The sequence below is a fragment of the Mycetomoellerius zeteki genome, unplaced genomic scaffold (genome assembly GCF_001594055.1).
Source record: "Mycetomoellerius zeteki isolate Tzet28-1 unplaced genomic scaffold, Tzet1.0 scaffold27, whole genome shotgun sequence".
In the NCBI taxonomy this organism is placed as follows: Eukaryota; Metazoa; Arthropoda; class Insecta; order Hymenoptera; family Formicidae; genus Mycetomoellerius; species Mycetomoellerius zeteki.
Genome location: NW_017257249.1, coordinates 53,458 through 72,364, shown reverse-complemented (window position 1 = coordinate 72,364; position 18,907 = coordinate 53,458). Strand labels below are relative to the sequence as shown.

The 18,907-nt window shown below is 32.5% G+C and overlaps 1 protein-coding gene across 1 annotated transcript; it reads left to right on the top strand.

The window, feature by feature from the left end:
- Positions 1-6,522: 6,522 nt before the first annotated feature.
- Positions 6,523-12,421, top strand: LOC108724069 (uncharacterized). Its single transcript, XM_018450227.1, has 8 exons — positions 6,523-8,081; positions 8,259-8,320; positions 8,391-8,574; positions 8,642-8,802; positions 10,272-10,630; positions 10,716-10,828; positions 11,957-12,064; positions 12,142-12,421. The coding sequence occupies exons 1-8, from the start codon at positions 6,523-6,525 to the stop codon at positions 12,419-12,421; spliced, it is 2,826 nt and encodes a 941-aa protein (XP_018305729.1).
- Positions 12,422-18,907: the final 6,486 nt, after the last annotated feature.

Here is an 18,907-nt window from a genome sequence, read left to right as displayed (position 1 = left end):
TTTCTACCTGGAAAGTTCCTTCTTATAGACATCCTCCGCGTAATCATTGCTTCTATTATGCCGAGCTTTGTGTTACAAGTTTTATAGACGAGAAAGAAGAAAACCAAAGGAGGTCATAAATCAGTAGAAAAGCTTCATGTTGCCTTTCAATTTATAAGCGTCGCTGATATCTCACATTCTTGCAACACTCTGCGTGACGTAGGTCCTCCATTCGTATAGCGACTCGCCGTATAGTGAATAGCCTCAAACTTCATTTATATTTTTCAATCTCAGCTAAATCTAATTGCTATAATTTTTCCCTCACCCCCTCCTGGACTTTTACAGGGATCTTACATATATGTATATTCAATAATAAAATGAGCATTTATACTGTCAGTACCAACAAATACTAACAATATAATTATTGTACGTGTGTGGTTAATATTGATGAATTGATACAGAATAGTGATAGTAAACCGAATTTCTTCATTCTCGATTATCAGTATCTCCTATCATATACCTACTTAACGATATTGATGCTCGAGAAATAATTAAAAAAATGTAAATTAATATGCGCTAGAATTCTAGTAAATATGGATTAGCAGGTTCTTTGTGGGGATAGGCACCCACTTATGTAAAATTATTTTACTTTTCTAATAAATGAGCGATCGTCGTATAGAACGCATATACAAGATACTTTCTATATTTCGTAAAATAAATTTTAAGAATTGTTCGTGCTTACACTCTTGAGAATAGTATGATTTACCTTACTGTAAGGTAATAATCATTTGAATGGATTTATTATAATTGTAATGTACATTTTACCTTCGATATTTTTATTTTTAGGCAAAAAAAAAATTTATCATAAGTTTGGAAAAAATACAATATTTTTATTAGTGTTGTAGAAATTACTCAACCATTTTTTTCCATGAAGAAATCCGGATCACTGTCAATATTATTGTCAGTATTCACCCAGAGAAAGGTTTCTTCGATTTAAAGAAATGTTTCTTTGCTATACAGTTAAAGAAAAAATTTTTTTGATTTGAACGTCATTTCTTTGATTTGAACATAATTTTTTTAAATCAAATAAATTTTTTATTTTTTAGTTTTGGCTGTAATGTGCAAATTTACTTTTTTACGTGTGGAACTTTAATTGTTAATAACTTTTTAACCAAAGGTGTGCAAACGAAAAATCGACTTGTTTTGTGCAAACGAAAATCTTTCGATTAAGACCTTTTTGATCCAAGTTGCTCGAAGTTGGGTGGGGGGCTAGTGTGAAGTTGGCCCCCCCAAATTTGTTTTTTGAACTTTTAAATTGAAAGTGTGCAAACGAAATCCTATCGATTGATATGATTTTAAGCTCGTTTCTCTTGAATTCGAACGGAAAATTTACTTTTTGTCGCGTGTGGAACTTTAATTGTTAATAACTTTTTAACCAAAGGTGTGCAAACGAAAATCTTTCGATTAAGACCTTTTTGATCCAAGTTGCTCGAAGTTGGGGGGGGGGGCTAGTGTGAAGTTGGCCCCCTCAAATTTGTTTTTTGAACTTTTAAACTGAAAGTGTGCAAACGAAAATTCGAAATGTGCATACATGTGCAAACGATGAACAATCGAATGATATATAGAAACTTTATTTTTTTTTATGTTGGGGGCTAACTTCACGACGGTTTAATAACTGACAAATGCTGCCACTTGCCGCAATGATACGATTAATTTCGAATTTACACGAAGAACGAAAACAATTCGATCAAAATGGAACATTGAGTAGTGCATTCTCTGTCGCTATTCGTTGAAATAGTTAAAATAACCGTCGAAATTGGATAATCAGATGATTACCAGGTGATTTATCTCTTCACATTCTTTGATAAAAATGTCCTTAGTCGCTAACGAATACCGGAACGCAAATTGTAACGTATAACTCATTACGCTTTAAGATCATGAAATGTACGCGCTGCACGTACAAATCGCCACACAGTAAAAAAACCTTTTATATTTATGTCGAAAACGGTTCACTTGTTATTGTTGAGCTTCTTGTTAAAATTCTGTATTGAATTTTTAACGTATTCAAGTGTTAATTTAACATAACGTGATTATATTATTTAAATAGTTTGTCTTGAATTGATATTCAACATTTCTATTAGTGTTAAAATAACATAATTTTTGAGTAAGTGGACAAATAACATAAAAATAAGGTATTTTAACACGTAAATTCTAAAACAAATGAATAAAAATATGTTAATTTAATATATCATATAAATATTAATTTCACTGAAAAAATATATACTTCCACAATTTGTTTACAATATATCAATATTACCTTTTTTTATGTTAATTTTATATAATATTTGTATGCTATTTTCTAACATATTCATCCTGTGTTAAATTAACACAAATTTGAGTGGATCGTGAAATGTGTTAACTTTCACACAAATCTTCCAAGTTTTTACTGAAACGCTTCAGCGTGCTGTAAATTCAAATTCTTCTCGTGAAATTGACAGTCTCACTACAAATGAAGTATTTGATTGACCAATCAGGAAGAATTTTGTTAATTGACTAATCAAAGGATGCTGAAAAGCATTTGGTATATTCACGTTGACCGTACTCTGATTCCCGAGGTCGGTGCGAGTATAATTTACTCGAATTACAGGACATTCCAGATTTTCTTTCTACCGCGGGCTTCCACAAAATTCAATCTTCGTGGTTCGGTGGTCTAGATAATTTACAGCGCGGCGCGTTACAAGGATGCACGGTGCAAAATATCGTGGGATCAGGGTCATACGGTTAATCGTGGATACGCTATAATCTCCTGTTGCGGCTACACGCGCACATCATGAGCATTATACTGCCGAGAGTATATAATGTGTGGCGGGAAACGCGAAGATAATCCAATCCGAGGTCTGCTTTGTGCGAATAATACGATAGATGGGCTCCTGATTGAATTTCGTTCTCGTTTGACAGACATTTCGGGAGGCTTCCGAATTAAAATTATCGGTGGCAGGTTGGTATCTGTATCGGGTCAGAAAAGTTCTGAATAGCTTCTACAAATGACATTCGTATTCGGACGGAACTATCGTACAAGTTCACATCAACTGGGATGATATAGTTCCAGATATAAAATGTATAATTCGCAAATACGACGAAAAATTGCGTAACATATGAGAAAATTAAAGGATATTCATTTGGAAAGGAAAATTGAAGCTATTTCTCAAATTAATATTTTTGTAAAAATCAGCTCTTTGAAGCAAAAAAAATTATATATATTTTTAAAAATGTGTATGTGTGTTTATTTTGTTTGTGTTGAAATCTTTGAAGTATTTTATATTAAAAATTAAAACATATAAATATCCTCATTTTTTAATTAAGAGATAAAAAATGAACTTCAGTTTCTGCTATCTTGTTCTATATGTGAGAGAGATGCATATATTTTTTTATTTCTAAATACTCTAATTTTTTTTATATCTTTTAGTATACATGATTGGCATTTGTGTCCTGCACGTTTCTTTTCTTTGAAATATTAGGAATACCTGGCTAAATAATTATTTCTACTTTTTCCTTTTTAATATATAACTTTATAATTATGTTTATACTAAAAATGTTAAAGAATATATATAAAGAACCACTTAATAATTTTTATATGTATATTTATAAAAATGATACAAATTAATCCGAAATGTGAACGTATGTAAATGATCAAAAAATCATCGCGTGTGTGCTAAGAGTCAATTGTATCTTGCTCCAATTTTCCATGAATGTTTATTATCCCACAGCTGACAAATATTGTGCTCAGATCAGCGGATTCGCTAAAAGCCCAAACGCGGATTCATCATCCCTGCGGGAAAACACTAGTTTTTTATTATGAAAAATTCAAAAATATTTCATTTCTCCTGGAAATAATAGATCTATTTGCTTGTACTCAGCCTCTTTGTTTTCTCTCTTTTCAACGCCCAAATATGAATTTATTTCGTTGTGGGGATTTCAAGCAACGCCAACGGACATAGGATGCTTTCCATTTGATGATGCAAGTCAACACAAGTCGACAGTGTCGACATAGGCGTCATTCTATCCTTCTTGACATTCAGAGAGTGACTTTTTTGATAAAAGGACACTTGTGTTGACTTGTGTCATCAAATGGAAAGCATCCTTAATATATTGCCATTAAAAAAAGTACAACTACATGATACGTACCTATTAGGCCCGATTGTTTTTTACAATCAAGTTAATGAATGGATGATCACTTGTTACTCTAAATAATAAGGTTATTCTAACAAAAGACATTCACTTTTTACTCTAACAATAAGCGCAAAGGAATACAAATAACTGACTGACGCTGACCCGGAAAATATCGAAATTTAAAGTCACTAGGGGTGCGGTCCACTTGGCGCTACAAATGCTTTGAAGCGTTTGATTGACCAATCGGAAGAAAGAATCTTACTAATGGACCAATCAAAAAATGCTTCGAAGCATTTGTAGCATCAAATGAACCGTAGCCTAGATTTATAAAGTACCGCAAACTCGCATCCATTTTGAGGCAAAATGCGGCCATTTCAAATTCACGCATTTGCATACACGAACTTTATTTGTGAAAATGAAGCCTTCGAGTACGTAAATCAATGTTGTTGAATTGTAATTAGTTTATTTATGACCAAAGAATATGTAGGAATGCTTAATTTATGTGTTCTTTAGTTTAATATGGATTTATTTGTTGTAGAAGTTTGTGCATAAAAGTGCACGAAAGATACGTGTAAGTACAGTTCGGAACTGTTCAGGAACACAAAAGTACACGTCACACGTATGATTACTGCACGAGCTTGAGCATTTTTAAGATATTATTTAGCCGGGGTAAATGTGTTTTTGCCGAGTTATCTCAGTATTTTTTAAAAGTGGCTGACTACAATCGTGGATTTAGTCACACATAGATTTTGGGAGTTACCGAGTGATATCATAACCTACATTTATTTCTTTATATCAAGATTCTATTTCCTCGTCTGACTAGCTGTTTGTTGTACCGAAAAAAGAAGATATATCACCGAAAGAAGACAAATTTTATAAGAGGTAAATGTTGAGTTTCATTCATTGTTTGTAAGAATTTACTGATTAGATTGCATATAAGTAAAGCCTGATTCTCCTCTCTCTCAATGATAAATTTACGCCTTCAACATCGATATTGACGCTTGAAAATGTCTTGAAGAAATGTACGGTAAGATTAGCTGCACCCAATTGATCCAATGTGTACGTTGGTGTAGTTCGAATCATGTACTAGGTGCACTTCGGCCATTTTGATGCATCATTTCTGAAAGAGTTTGCGGTACTTTATAAATCTAGTGACTTTAATCGAAATTAATATAATAGCGCCCTCTAACGCCTTCTAACGCAACGAATTTAATTGGTTTATTTTTTCTTATGGTAAAGGAAATGATATCGATCGATAACCTATATAGGGATTATAGGGATATAATATTTAACTAGTACATTATTAAATTCATGATTTTTTATTACATAAATGCTCCATAAATAAATGTGCATACTTGTAAAGCTATAATATCCTATATATTGCTGAAAAATTACAATTTTTTTTCTATGCAGTTATTTTCTCTGTTGATAATCAAACTTTGACGATAACACTGAAATCATAATTTTAAAGAAAAATCGAGTATTATTAAGTTTTAAATGCATATACACCGATAAACATGTCTACTAAACTAATAAATTATAAAATTAGTACAATATTATTAGTTTTTACTCTTAATCACTTCAATATTAACAAGGACGTGAACTCCTGTATGGATATCGGTCTTTAATAGTATCTCGTCAGTGATTATATATAATACGTGATCTTATTTAACCCTTAATTATATTCTCCAGATGTTTCTTCAAATTTGGAATTTAAAATTGAAGTGTTCGTTAAACACCGAGCTTAATGTCGATAATGAGCGGTAGTCGCTAAAGTTGCTGGCATTTTTATCGAAATCATTTATACCTATATTACCTATATATTATAATAATTATTGTCTCAAAACGATAAAATATAATTTCTAATATAAAAATTATTGCTATATAACCCTTATTTTCAATAATGGATAAATGTCAAAGTACGAATAATTTATACTTCAAAAATCTTTAGTGATTATCAATCCCGTTCTGTTGGCAGCATTAATTTAACGGACTGCTGGCAGTTTTGAAAGTTGATCCTGTTTATTTGAAGACGTGCACGTTCACGAATGTGATTTTGATCTCTGTGCAACGTACAATAGTATCGCTTTTATGACAGAAATCGACAGAGAATCTTACCGGAACGCCATACAACGTGTATGAACGATATAATAAATGTGAATGTGTAACGTAAATAAACTCCATCGACCTTTAATTTTTAAATCGAAATCTTACATGTATTAGACAACTGTTGATATTGCTCCTTCTCTCTCTGCGTTGCTTTTAATCATTTTCTTTGACTGAAAACCGTAGCCGTGAAAAACTCCGAAGTGGCCTTCGTAAAAAAAAACATTAATTTGCAGTGAAATGAAAAAATACTAGAGAATATCGAATATGATGTCTAATTGGTACTCGGAGAGTTCAGTGTGCGGTTCGCAAAACTTTAAGTTACGACTTTCTGAAGATTCTACTGAAAGTACTGAAGACTCTTCTGTGCAACGTTTTGCTGCAAACAAGACGAAAGACGAGGATGATGTTATTGTAATCAGTGACTCCAGTTATGACTTCTCCCCTGAACGGCCTTATAAATCAAAATTGGAATCTAATTCTAATGTTAAAAGTAAGGAACACCAAAAATTATATTTCTTGGAGATTTCTTCCGAGAACGAACAAGAAAAGGAATCTGATTCATTATGGAATTATGTCAGAACTGATGATAAATTTTCAAAGAAAATGTCTGCAAGTAAAACTATTACACAGATTAATAAGGCGCTTACTGAGTCATCATTAATTTCCAACGATATCTCAACTGCTGATAGATTATTTAATGTTTTACTAACTTCTGATGCTTTAACTAATGATAAAACCACTGTCAGCAGTGGTGTGAGCTATGATAGAGATCAAGTAAATAAATCTAAAAAATTCTTCAAATCTAAGGGACATGTTGATTATAGAAGTCCTACATTAAGTACACAGCAAAAAATCAATTCGAAACTAAGAAAAAAATACACTGAAGAGACAAATAGAGTAACTAAATTGAGCTATAATGTATACAATGGCAGTCCCAATGTTTTTTGTGAACATTCAATTTACAGTACTCCAAAGCAAGATAGTACAGAAAAAATCAAACTTACAAAAAAAGACACATATAAAATTTTCAAGAATATAAAGCGCACGCAAGTCATGTACGATTCTCCCAGGGAGAGAAAAGAAAATAATATAATAATTGATGAGAGTACAGATATAGATGAAGATGCAGTGCATCCAGCCATATCACCTAGTTATAATAAAAAAGTACAGCATCCTGATGATAATCCTGATGTTATTGATAGCAGTTTAAAGAATGATATTTCACGAACAGATTTATCTGAACCATCTAAGTCACACATCGACATATCAAGGGTAATGGATTCCTTTAGACCTCTGTCTGGTAGGAGACAGAAACAAATCAAGGAATGGCTTTTAACAAATTTTTCTGATTCTCACAATCAGAGCGATTGCTCTTTTAATACCATACCTCCAAGTACTAGAAATAGTAATTCTGGAAACAGCAGTCTAGAAAGATTGGAGCAGAACTATGAAACTCCAAACAACAGAGGGAAAATCAGCAAAACGCAAACTGATGAGAAGCAAAAGACAATTGTAAATTCTGACAAAGTGGTTCATTCATTCTTGAAGGGACAAACTACAATAGATCAATATTTAAAAAAATCTAAGAATAATTCTAAATTCTACATACCAGATAATAAACCAAGGCTTTTACCAAAAACGCAAATTGAGAATAAAGCTTCCTTGGTAAATACATGTGAAAGTAAGACTGTAATGAACTGTGCTAATATTTTAGATAAACTGTATGGTACGTCATGGAGAGATAAAGCTAATGCATTACTTTCAACATCTAAATCACAAAAACCTACTGATCAACCAATGAATAGAATTGTCCAAACGGAACGGTAAATATATATTTCTGTTATATTGTTTAATATGAATACATGATATAAAAAGTTAGTGACTTTTGAAAAGAAGACTATGTTGAAAAATAAGTTGAATTTTCATAAAAAAAGAAGTTAAAAATTGACTTATCAAACTACCTTCGTATATCTAATAAATTATATATATTTTTATTACAGGAAACCTGTATCAAGGAATCAACATCATACAATAATTTCGGATTCGGATGAATCTGACTTGAGTAAGAAATTATGTTCTATTTTATTTTGTAACCTGTTTTGATAATTTTCAAAATAAATTTTATGTTTTAGTTGAAAATAATATTAAACCAAATCGAAGAAGGAATATTCAAAGAAAACAAAAAGAAATGGATAATTTTATCAATGATGAAACATTATCAAGTAATGATAATGAAAGTATATATCACAGTGCAGTAACAAATCCTGCTACTTTTATAAGTAGCACAACCAAATCCATGCCATCATCAATTAAACGGTATTATACTTGTTATTTATTGTAATAGAGATATTGAACTTAATTAAATATTATCTTTTGGATATAGGCTTCAAGCTATATGTGATACAGATACTGAAGATGAAGATGATAAATCCAGAAGTCTCAAAAATTTACAGAGAAAATTGTCATTTAGTGATGATGAAAGTTCTAGCACGAGTGAATTTGATCCTGGAGATTATGTACCACCGAAACATGTACGTGATAAAGGTACGGAATGCATGATAAAATTTGTTTAAATTAGAAATGAAAATTAATCTTAAGGGCATATACATCTAGTATATACACTTAGATGGATCAAAACGAGACCAAATTTTGCAAATTTTTTTGTAGAAGAACGGATAGATATAGAGAAGTCGGGTTTGTTCCATTGTAAATATGATACTTTTCTCTATTTATCATTAAAATTTTATTAAAAAATAATACAAAATGTCGCTATTCCAATTTTCGTACGTTATGTTTTATAAAACGGGGTTTGCGGTGACCATTGCTGCTCGCACAAGATTCGTCTGAAAGCAAAATGGCACAAGTTTTATAAAATTGAAACATAGATCTTGTGCTTGACTTAGCCGTTTTTTAAAATATTGCATTTGAATAAAATGGCAGCTGGTCAAAGTTAATATAACGATTTTTTACAAAAAATTTTGCTCATTTTTGGCTACGAAAAAAAAACTAAGCATCGTAGGAAAAAAATTCTACGTCAAGAACTAATTTTCAGTATGTAGAAAAAATGTGTAAAATTACAAATCGATCGGTCAAGCCGTCTTCAAGATATAGTGGTCACACATTTTGAAAACTATGTTTTGAGAAAAATGCGTTTAAAGTTTTACATTATATTCAGTTTATACTTTTTACTGCTAACGTTTCAACCTTTTCATTTGCTCATCTAGACAAGACTGTTACCCAACCAATGATCCTTATTTTTATATACAGCTCTGAGGCTTGCTAGGCGTTCGGAAACATCATCTGGGTATCCCTGTGTATCATCTTATCCTTGTTTAACATTAGGTGAACAACAAGGATAAAATGATACACGGGGGCATTCGGGTGATGTTTCCGAACGCAGTCCTATTGATAAATACAATGAATAGAGAAAGACCCTTCTTTGACCTGCGCGAATTTGAATCGTCCTGTCGCAGACATGCTTACCCATCGTCTTCAACGCGCTCGAACCTACTCGTTTGTAATTTTGTGTAATTCCTATATTTTTCGCCGGATTGATTTATAACTCTACAAAAACATTCTTAAGACATTATACTTTAAAAATTGATTTTTTCACCACCTCTAGGTGTATATTACTTAAAGCTCCTGAATAGTCACCACAGCTGTATTAAATCGTGACGTCAGAAGCGAGAAATGACACATTAATTTTTATTACGTGTCATTTGTAAATTAAATCTTTTTTTTTTTAACAACATATTTAAAAACATATATTTGGATAAAACAAAATGATGACGTGCCTTTTATCCCTTTTTACGATTATTTACTGACTATCAGTGGGGATAAGAATAGTTTTCGTCTATTTTTACAATTATTTTAAAGCGCGATCTCATCATTTCATTTTATCCAAATTATCTTTATCACGATTCAATATGGCTGTGGTGACTACTCAGGAGCCTTAAAATGAAATATTATTGGTGACAAAGTCTGTATACAAAAATTTTATATGTAATTTTCAGAAGTTCCCAAAAGACAAATACCATCCAAAGTAGCATCTAAATTTGAATCAACTGTGACTAAGTCTGTATCAGGATATGAAACCTTTCTAGCATCTTTATCAAATATGATTCCAATGTATAAAGCTCATCCGAATGCAAAAAAATATAGACTGGATTACAAAAATAATAAAGATGAATTATGTAAAAAATTGTATCAACTGTATAACGAGAAAGTATTTGATAATAAGTTACCTCAAGATATGTCGATTGAATGGAGCGTTCGTATGAGAAGAACTGCCGGATATTGTTATAACCGAAAGTCTATAAAAGGTATTAGTGGTATTATTATTAAATCGTCAAGGATTGTGTTAGCAACAAAGGTATGCTCTTTTTCCATTTCTTTTTTTTGTTCTCATATATGTGTTCAAATATAATCAGTCATATTGAAAGAAATTATTATTCTAGATTTTAGACACGCCAGATAGACTAAGAGATACTTTGATCCATGAAATGTGTCATGCTGCATGCTGGATAATAGATAATGTCTCAGATGGTCATGGAGTTTTTTGGACAAAATGGTAAGTTATGATACAGTATTATCAGACACTCTATATATATATATTTTGTAAATATATATATATGTGTCCCATTTTAAATAATGCATTAAGATTTCTCGAAAACTATGGTAGATACGGAAAAATGTTTCAAACAAAAGTTGTACGGTTCGGAGGGAGACATAAGAAGGTACCATTGATTTAATCTTGGGTGGCGTTGTTAAGGTCAGGTTAAGGTCACATTGATTTTTGAAAATGGAGCCCCCTATTTTTTATTATGTATTCTTGTAGCTTATCTTGAGAGCTTTCCAAAACACTATAATTAAGTTCATTTTCATTAAGTATTTTTCGAGTTATGAGGCTTGAAAGTTACAATATCGCCGACATTAGCATTACACAAGATGTCCAACCGACGGCTAAAACTTCTTGAATGTTATTCAGGATCATGTCCTGAATAACATTTGTCAAGATCAAGGCCATTGGAGATTATTTCTCTTATTTTTATTTTTGCACTAAAAATTCATTTTTATGTAAAAATGAAAATAAGAAGTACCACCTCCAATGGTCTTGATCTTGACAAATATTATTCAGGACATGATCCTGAATAACATTCAAGAAGTTTTAGCCGTCGGTTGGACATCTTGTGTAATGCTAATGCTAGCGACGTTGTAACTTTTAAGCTTCATAACTCAAAAAGTACTTAATGAAAATGAATTTAATTATAATGTTTTGGAAAGCTCTCGAGATAAGCTACAAGAATATGTAATAAAAAATAGGGGTTTCTATTTAAAAAAACATTAATGACCTTGACCTGATTTTGACAAGGTCATTCACGGTCAAGTCCACATTTCCATCATGTGTTCCCCTTCAAGCCATGCAACTTTCGTTCTAAAATTTTTCAATAAAATCATCGATTCGCGAGATAATCGACCATATCACTTAAAATGAAACACCTTGTATATATATATATATGTATATATAGAGTGTCTATTATATATATACATATATACATACAGGGTGTATATTATATATATTTAAATTTTTATTTTATTACAAAATTCTACGTTGTAAAAAAAAATGTACATTTATAGTAACCATTTTGCAGAATTTTATATGATTCATTTTATGATATATATTTCATATATATTATAGGGCTAATAAAGCAATAAAGACTTTTCCTGAATTGCCACCAATTCGCCGATGTCATAATTACGAAATTAAAACTAAGTACACGTACAAATGCACAGGTTGCGGATACAGGTATTGGATTGATTGTATGATGTATGAAAATTAATTTTATTCTTTGTATTTCTGAAAGTTATATCTTTACTTTGCAGTATTGGAAGGCATTCAAAGTCCTTGGGTATCGAGAAAAAGCGATGTGGCTATTGTTACGGAAAATTTGAATTGTTAATTAATAAAATAACGAAATCTGGTACCGTGCAAGTGCAGACATCGAAGAGAGAACCCACTGGTTTCGCGCTTTATGTAAAGCAGAATTATAACTCAGTGAAAAAAGAGAAAACCAATATGAAGCACGCTGACGTAATGAAGCTTTTAGGTCAGCAATTTTCGGCAATTAAAATAACAAAGAAAAATGACGTAGCTAGCAATTAAAAATGACGCCTAGCTAAATATCAAATTTGTATAATTCAAATATTTGTAAGCGATTTTTAAAATCCCGTATAATTTTTAATCAGTATATAATAATTTTAGAGCAGGTTTTGAAGCTAATAACTGTATGTATTTAGATTTTAGACTTTTACATGTTTTATTATCGAAATCATAAATACATGCAGTCACAGTATGTAAATATAATATTTTGGAAGACTGATACTTTTTTATTATTACAGGCATTGAAATATGAGATATATTATATATTTCACATGTTACATCTATATATGATATAGAATATTTTCATATAATGTGAAATATTTATATATATATATATATATATATTATAAAAGTTAATGTATCTAACATGTGAGATATTTTATAATTTAGATCGTTATTAGGGACATATATTTTTTAAGTAACAACTAAGAATTAAGTTAATTTATAAATATATTAATAAATATTAACTGCAATAGCATTTAAATAATGACAATGCATTATGTAAAATGTATTCAAGAGTGCTGCTTATAAGAATAGTACTAATTATTGTAAGTTTGATACAAAATCCTTATAACTGTTGCATCACCCGTCTTCAAAAATTCATCTGAGTGATACAGCGAACTTATGTTCTTTCATTTAAAATTTGTTTCTTCTTGAGATTATATAATTATAACAATTTATTTATAAAAAACGTGGCATTTTCTAAATATAATATGAAAAATAATAAAATAAACATAATATGTGACCGGTATCAAATCAATCACCATTGAATAAATAATTTAAAATTTGACTATAATCATAAATTTTATCAAAATATAATTTTTTTAAATTAATAAACTATATTGTTTATATTAAAAAAATTCAATTAATGGTGTGGTGATGGTAGCTCGCGTACGAGTATCGAAGCAATTAATTGCTGGACTAATTTTGATTTTAAAATGTTCTAGAGTTAATTGCTCTAAGAATATTAGAGATGTGAGAATTATTATAGTTCAAATTCGAATCGAATCGAATCACAGTGGATTGAGAGATTCGAAACCAAATAAGTTCGAAATTATCAGTGATACGATTTCGAGTCATTCGCCTATTTTATATGCTTCATTTATGCACAATTCTCTCTTCCCTACATCTCCTGCGACCAATCTTGTATCAGCGCATACCAATCTTCTTGCATAAGCGTGCGTTTATTAGTCTACATTGTGAAGAAAATGCTATTTATTTTTTAAAATGCTATTATTCATTTTTATTGTTCATTTTGTTTAAGCCAATGAAACTGAAATAAAAGTACAAATTTAGTCCGACAATTAGCTTTAAATTAAGTTTCGATACACTGAAAGAAATTGTATATATACGAGGTGTGATCAAAAAGTAAGGTGACTTTTTGAATTTCGCGCGCTCTGTACACTCTAATTTAAAAAATTTTTTTTTGTTGTGTTGGTACACTCGTCACGATCATATGTTCACAGTTTTGACTATATAGCATGTTTTGTTTTTATGTGAGAGGCATAAAGGTTAGACTCGTGTTTGCGTGCTCGGCGATTTTTTGCTTTTGAAAATAATGGAGCAGAGAGTTTGTATTAATTTTTGTGTAAAAAATGGTATTAAGTGTTCAAAAACTCTTGAAATGTTGACAGTGGCGTACGGTGAGTCAACTTTGAGCAAAAAAAATGTTTATAAATGGTATAAGTTATTCCAAGAGGGCCGAGAAAATGTTAACGATGAACCTCGCTCTGGACGCCCCAGCACGTCAAAAACCGACGAAAATGTTCAGGAAGTGAAAGAAATTGTGTTGAAAAATCGTCGAATCACGATTAGAGAAATAGTTGATGATCTTAACATATCGTTTGGCTCATGCCAATCAATTTTAACGGATGTTTTGGGTATGACACGTGTGTCAGCGAAATGCACCTGCGCACACGTCGTTACTAGTGAGTAGTTTTTTGGCCAAAAACAATACTATCATCATGCCTCAGCCACCGTATTCACCAGACTTGGCCCCCTGTGACTTTTTCCTCTTCCCAAAATTGAAAAGGCCCATGAAAGGACGAAGATTTGCGACGATTGAGGAGATTAAGGCTGCATCGCTGGAGGAGCTCAAGGCAATACCCAAAAGTGCATTTCAGAAGTGTTTTGACGACTGGAAAAAGCGCTGGCACAAGTGCATTGTATCAGAGGGGGATTATTTTGAAGGGGATAACATAATTTTGGATGAATAAATGAATATTTTTTTATAAAAATGAAAAGTCACCTTACTTTTTGATCACACCTCGTATAACCATTCAGTTTGTTGATGTATGCATGCTAACAAAAACTTTCTTTTTCATTTGAAAATTGTATTGTACGACAATTGTACGACAAGCAAAGATTAGAACAATAAATTTGATTAGAGTAATAAATTTTGGTTAGGATAACACAATTTTTTAATGAAAAAGTAAGAAAGTTTTTGTTAGTCACATTAACAAAATGGATGGCTGGATATATAAAACGTTTCTCTCAGTGCAGAATAAATAGTCACTATAATTCCCTTAAAACAATACATATTACAAGCGCGATTATTATTTATTTACTTTATATAGGGTGTCCCATTTTAATGTCCTACCACAAATAACTTTTTTATATTTGATCTTACAAGGAAAGGGACTTAATTGTTTCCCTCCGATTTTAATGAGCTTTTAATATGTTATTCTCCAGATAAAAATAAACGATATGTATTTTTTTATACGTGCCCATACGCATTTTTAAGGGGTGAAACACCCCTTGGAAAAAAATTGATTTTTCTTTTTCGAAGCGAATATCGCCGGAATTGTAAGATAGAAAAAAATTTTCATAATGAAAATTAAATGGCTTTAAGAGTACTTTAAAACTATAAAAAAATTTTTTCTTTATAAATAAATAATTGTTACAAATAAATAATTAAAAAAAATTTTTTTATAGTTTTAAAGTACTCTTAAAGCCATTTAATTTTCATTATGAAAATTTTTTTCTCTTACAATTCCGACGATATTTGCTTCGAAAGAGAAAAACCGATTTTCTTCTATAGGGTGTTTCACCCCTTAAAAGTGCGTATGGGTACGTATAAAAAAATACGTGTCGCTTATTTTTGTCTGGAGAATAACATATTAAAAGCATTTCATTAAAATCGGAGGGAGACAGTTGGATCCTTTTCATTGTTAGAAAAAAATGTTTCAGACAAAAGTTGTATGGCTTTGAGGGGGACATAAGATGGTGTCATTAGTTTGACTTTGAATAGTTGCTTGAAGGTCACGTGAAGGTTCCCTTCAATTTCTTAACTCCGGATCTACAATAGGGTTTTAAGCCTTAAGAAATGGGCGAATCACAGTCGATTATTCCTCTCGGATTTGATTGTAATTGGTCAATTTTTTACAGTTTAAGTCTTAAAACACCTATTGTAGATCCGGACTAAACGGTACCCTCTACTTTTTATTGCATAATCTTGTAGATCATCTCGAGAGCTTTCTAAAACACTATAATTAAGTACTTTTTTGTTAAGCACTTTTTAATTAGTTAATCCGGCCGATTAAGATAAGATAAAGGCATGATCCGGCCGGTCAAGACAAGATCGTGAAGGCCATCATATGTACAAAAATTTTAGTCGTAATCGTAAGGCCGTAAGCAAATCGGCCAATCATAGTCGAGCGTTTTTAAACGCGAGATCATAATTTTGATTGTGATTGGTCGATTTACTTGCGACCTTACGATTACGACTAAAATTTTTGTACGTGTGATGGTCTTTACCCTAGGTCTACAATAAGGTTTTAAGCCTTAAGCCATAAGAAATGGGCGAATCACAGTCGATTATTCCCCTCGGATTCGACTGTAATTGGTCAGTTTCTAACGGCTTAAGTCTTAAAACACCTATTGTAGATCCGGACTTACCCGATCTTGCCTTATAACTTAAGCGGGGAGCACAGACTCTTGCATAACGCATAAGACATAAGGCATAAGAAATTCATCCAATCAGAGTTCTTTATTTCATGGAAAGGAAGGAAACGAAGGATTTTGATTGGTTCATTTTCTTATGCATTACGTATTATGCGTTATGCAAGAGTCTGCTCCCCGCTTTAGGCTGCGGTCCATTGACGCTACAAACGTTTTGAAGCGTTTGAGCGACCAATCAGAACAAAGAATTTTACGGATTGACTAATCAAAGAATGCTTCGAAGCATTTATAGCGACAAGTGGATCGCAGCCTTAACAAGTACCTTGGTCTATGATAAGTCACATGATAGAAATTGACGAATATCAGGCATCAATTTTGATCATGTGATCTATTTTGACTCTAGGGCTGGTATTCATAGTTAGTTCTTATATTCAAGACCGTCTTAAGTTCAGTCTTGAGATGTTACGAACCAATCAGAGGGCTGTATTAGCATCTTAAGACATTACTTAAGACGGTCTTGAAATAAGATCTGACTATGAATACCGGCCTAAAAATCAGCGTCAGCATGAAAAGGCACCTTAAGAAGAAGATAGGAAGCATTTATGGCTACGGTTCATTTGATGCCACAAATGCATCGAAGCATTTTTTGATTGGTCAATTAGTAAAATTCTTTCTTCCGATTGGTCAATCAAACGCTTTAAAGCATTTGTAGCACTAAGTGGACTGCACTCTATATTGGCCGTAACCGTATGCCGTATGCCGTAATCTGTAATGCGGAGTCTACAATAGAAGTCGTAGCAGTCGTAAGGTCTTAAGTCGTAGAAAATTGACCAATCACAGTTGATTATTCTTCTCATATTCGACTGTGATTGGTCAATTTTCTACGACTTAAGACCCTACGACCGCTACGACTTCTATTGTAGACCCCGCATAAGAATTGATTAATCACAGGCCGGTATTCATAGTCGGTTCTTATTTCAAGACCGTCTTAAGTAATGTCTTTAGCCTGATTTATAATGGCCGTAACCCCGGATCTACAATAGAGTTTTAAGCCTTAAGCCATAAGAAATGGACGAATCATAGTCGATTATTCCCCTGGAATTCGACTATAATTGGTCAATTTCTTACGACTTAAGGCTTAAAACACCTATTGTAGATCCGGAGTAACCGTTAACTAATGTGGGATCTACAATAGAAGTCGTAGCAGTCGTAGGATCTTAAATCGTAGAAAATTAACCAATCACAGTCGAATATGAGAAGAATAATCAACTGTGATTGGTCAATTTTCTACGACTTAAAACCCTACGACCGCTACGACTTCTATTGTAGACCCCGCATTATGCCGGTGCCGGTAAAGTTCAACCATGGGATTTCAATGCTTTCGTTCATACTAACTTGTCGTATTAGTATGAACGAAAGTATTGAAATCCTATGATTGAACTTTACCAGCACCGGCATAAGTTAACGGTTACGGCCATTACCCCGGATCTACAATAAAGTTGTAAGCCTTAAACCATAAGAAATGGGTGAATCACAGTCGAATATTCTCTTCGAATTCGACTGTAATTGGTCAAATTCTTACGGCTTAAGTCTTAAAACATCTATTGTAGATCCAGACTTTCCCGGATTTACAATAGGGTTTTAAGTCTTAAGCCATAAGAAATGGGCGAATCACAGTTGATTATTCCCTTCGGATTCGACTGTAATTGGTCAATTTCTTACGGCTTAGGTCTTAAAACACCTATTGTAAATCCGGACTTATAAATCAGGCTTCAAGGTGCCAATGCGGCTCTCTGATTGGTTCGTGACACCTCAAGACAGAACTTAAGACGATCTTGAATATAAGAACTGACTATGAATACCGCCTACAGTCAAGTATTCCCCTCTCATTCGATGGCAAGAAGGGAATACTCAAAAGTGATTGGTCAGTTTTACAAATTATGGCATACGGCATACGGTTACGGCCAATATAAACGCTCCCATAAGGTAACCTTAGGGTTGATTTATAATAGACCGTAATCTATTAATTTTTTCCGTAATCTGTAAGAATTGACCAATCACAGTCAAATGAGAGGAGAATAATCGACTATGATTGGTCAATTCTTATAGATTACGGAAAAAGTTAACAGATTACGGCCTATTATAAACCAACCCTTAGCGTTAATCGTATCTGGATTCACGTGATTGCAAAAACTTCCTATTATTACAAGTAGTCCCCGCGCGACAAGCGATCATTGCTCAATGCATGCAATCAAGGCTGCGGTCCACTTGACGCTACAAACGCTTCGAAGCATTCTTTGATTAGTCAATTCGTAAAATTCTTTGTTCTGATTGGTCGCTCAAACGCTTCGAAGCATTTGTAGCATCAAGTGGACCACTGCCTGAATTTGCTACTTGATAACGTTGTACGGTTGAAAACGCGGCGGAATCGCGAGGCATTGGGTGCATTCAGTGGCTGCGTTCAGCAGAACGTTCGTTTTGCAACTGTTGGAAGTTTCCTTCGCGCTGATTGGATCATACTTTTAGATCTAGAAGAATGGTCCTATCTCAGCAGACAATCATGAAACGGTTGCAAAACTGTTAAGTCTG

What these genes read in the sequence shown, in the direction of transcription:
- LOC108724069 (XM_018450227.1), top strand. Translation starts at nt 6,523, where the DNA reads ATGATGTCTAATTGGTACTCGGAGAGTTCAGTGTGCGGTTCGCAAAAC. An exon ending in AGAATTGTCCAAACGGAACG is followed by an intron (nt 8,082 to 8,258) that starts GTAAATATATAT and finishes TTTTTATTACAG; the next exon opens with GAAACCTGTATCAAGGAATC. An exon ending in TGCACAGGTTGCGGATACAG is followed by an intron (nt 12,065 to 12,141) that starts GTATTGGATTGA and finishes TTTACTTTGCAG; the next exon opens with TATTGGAAGGCATTCAAAGT.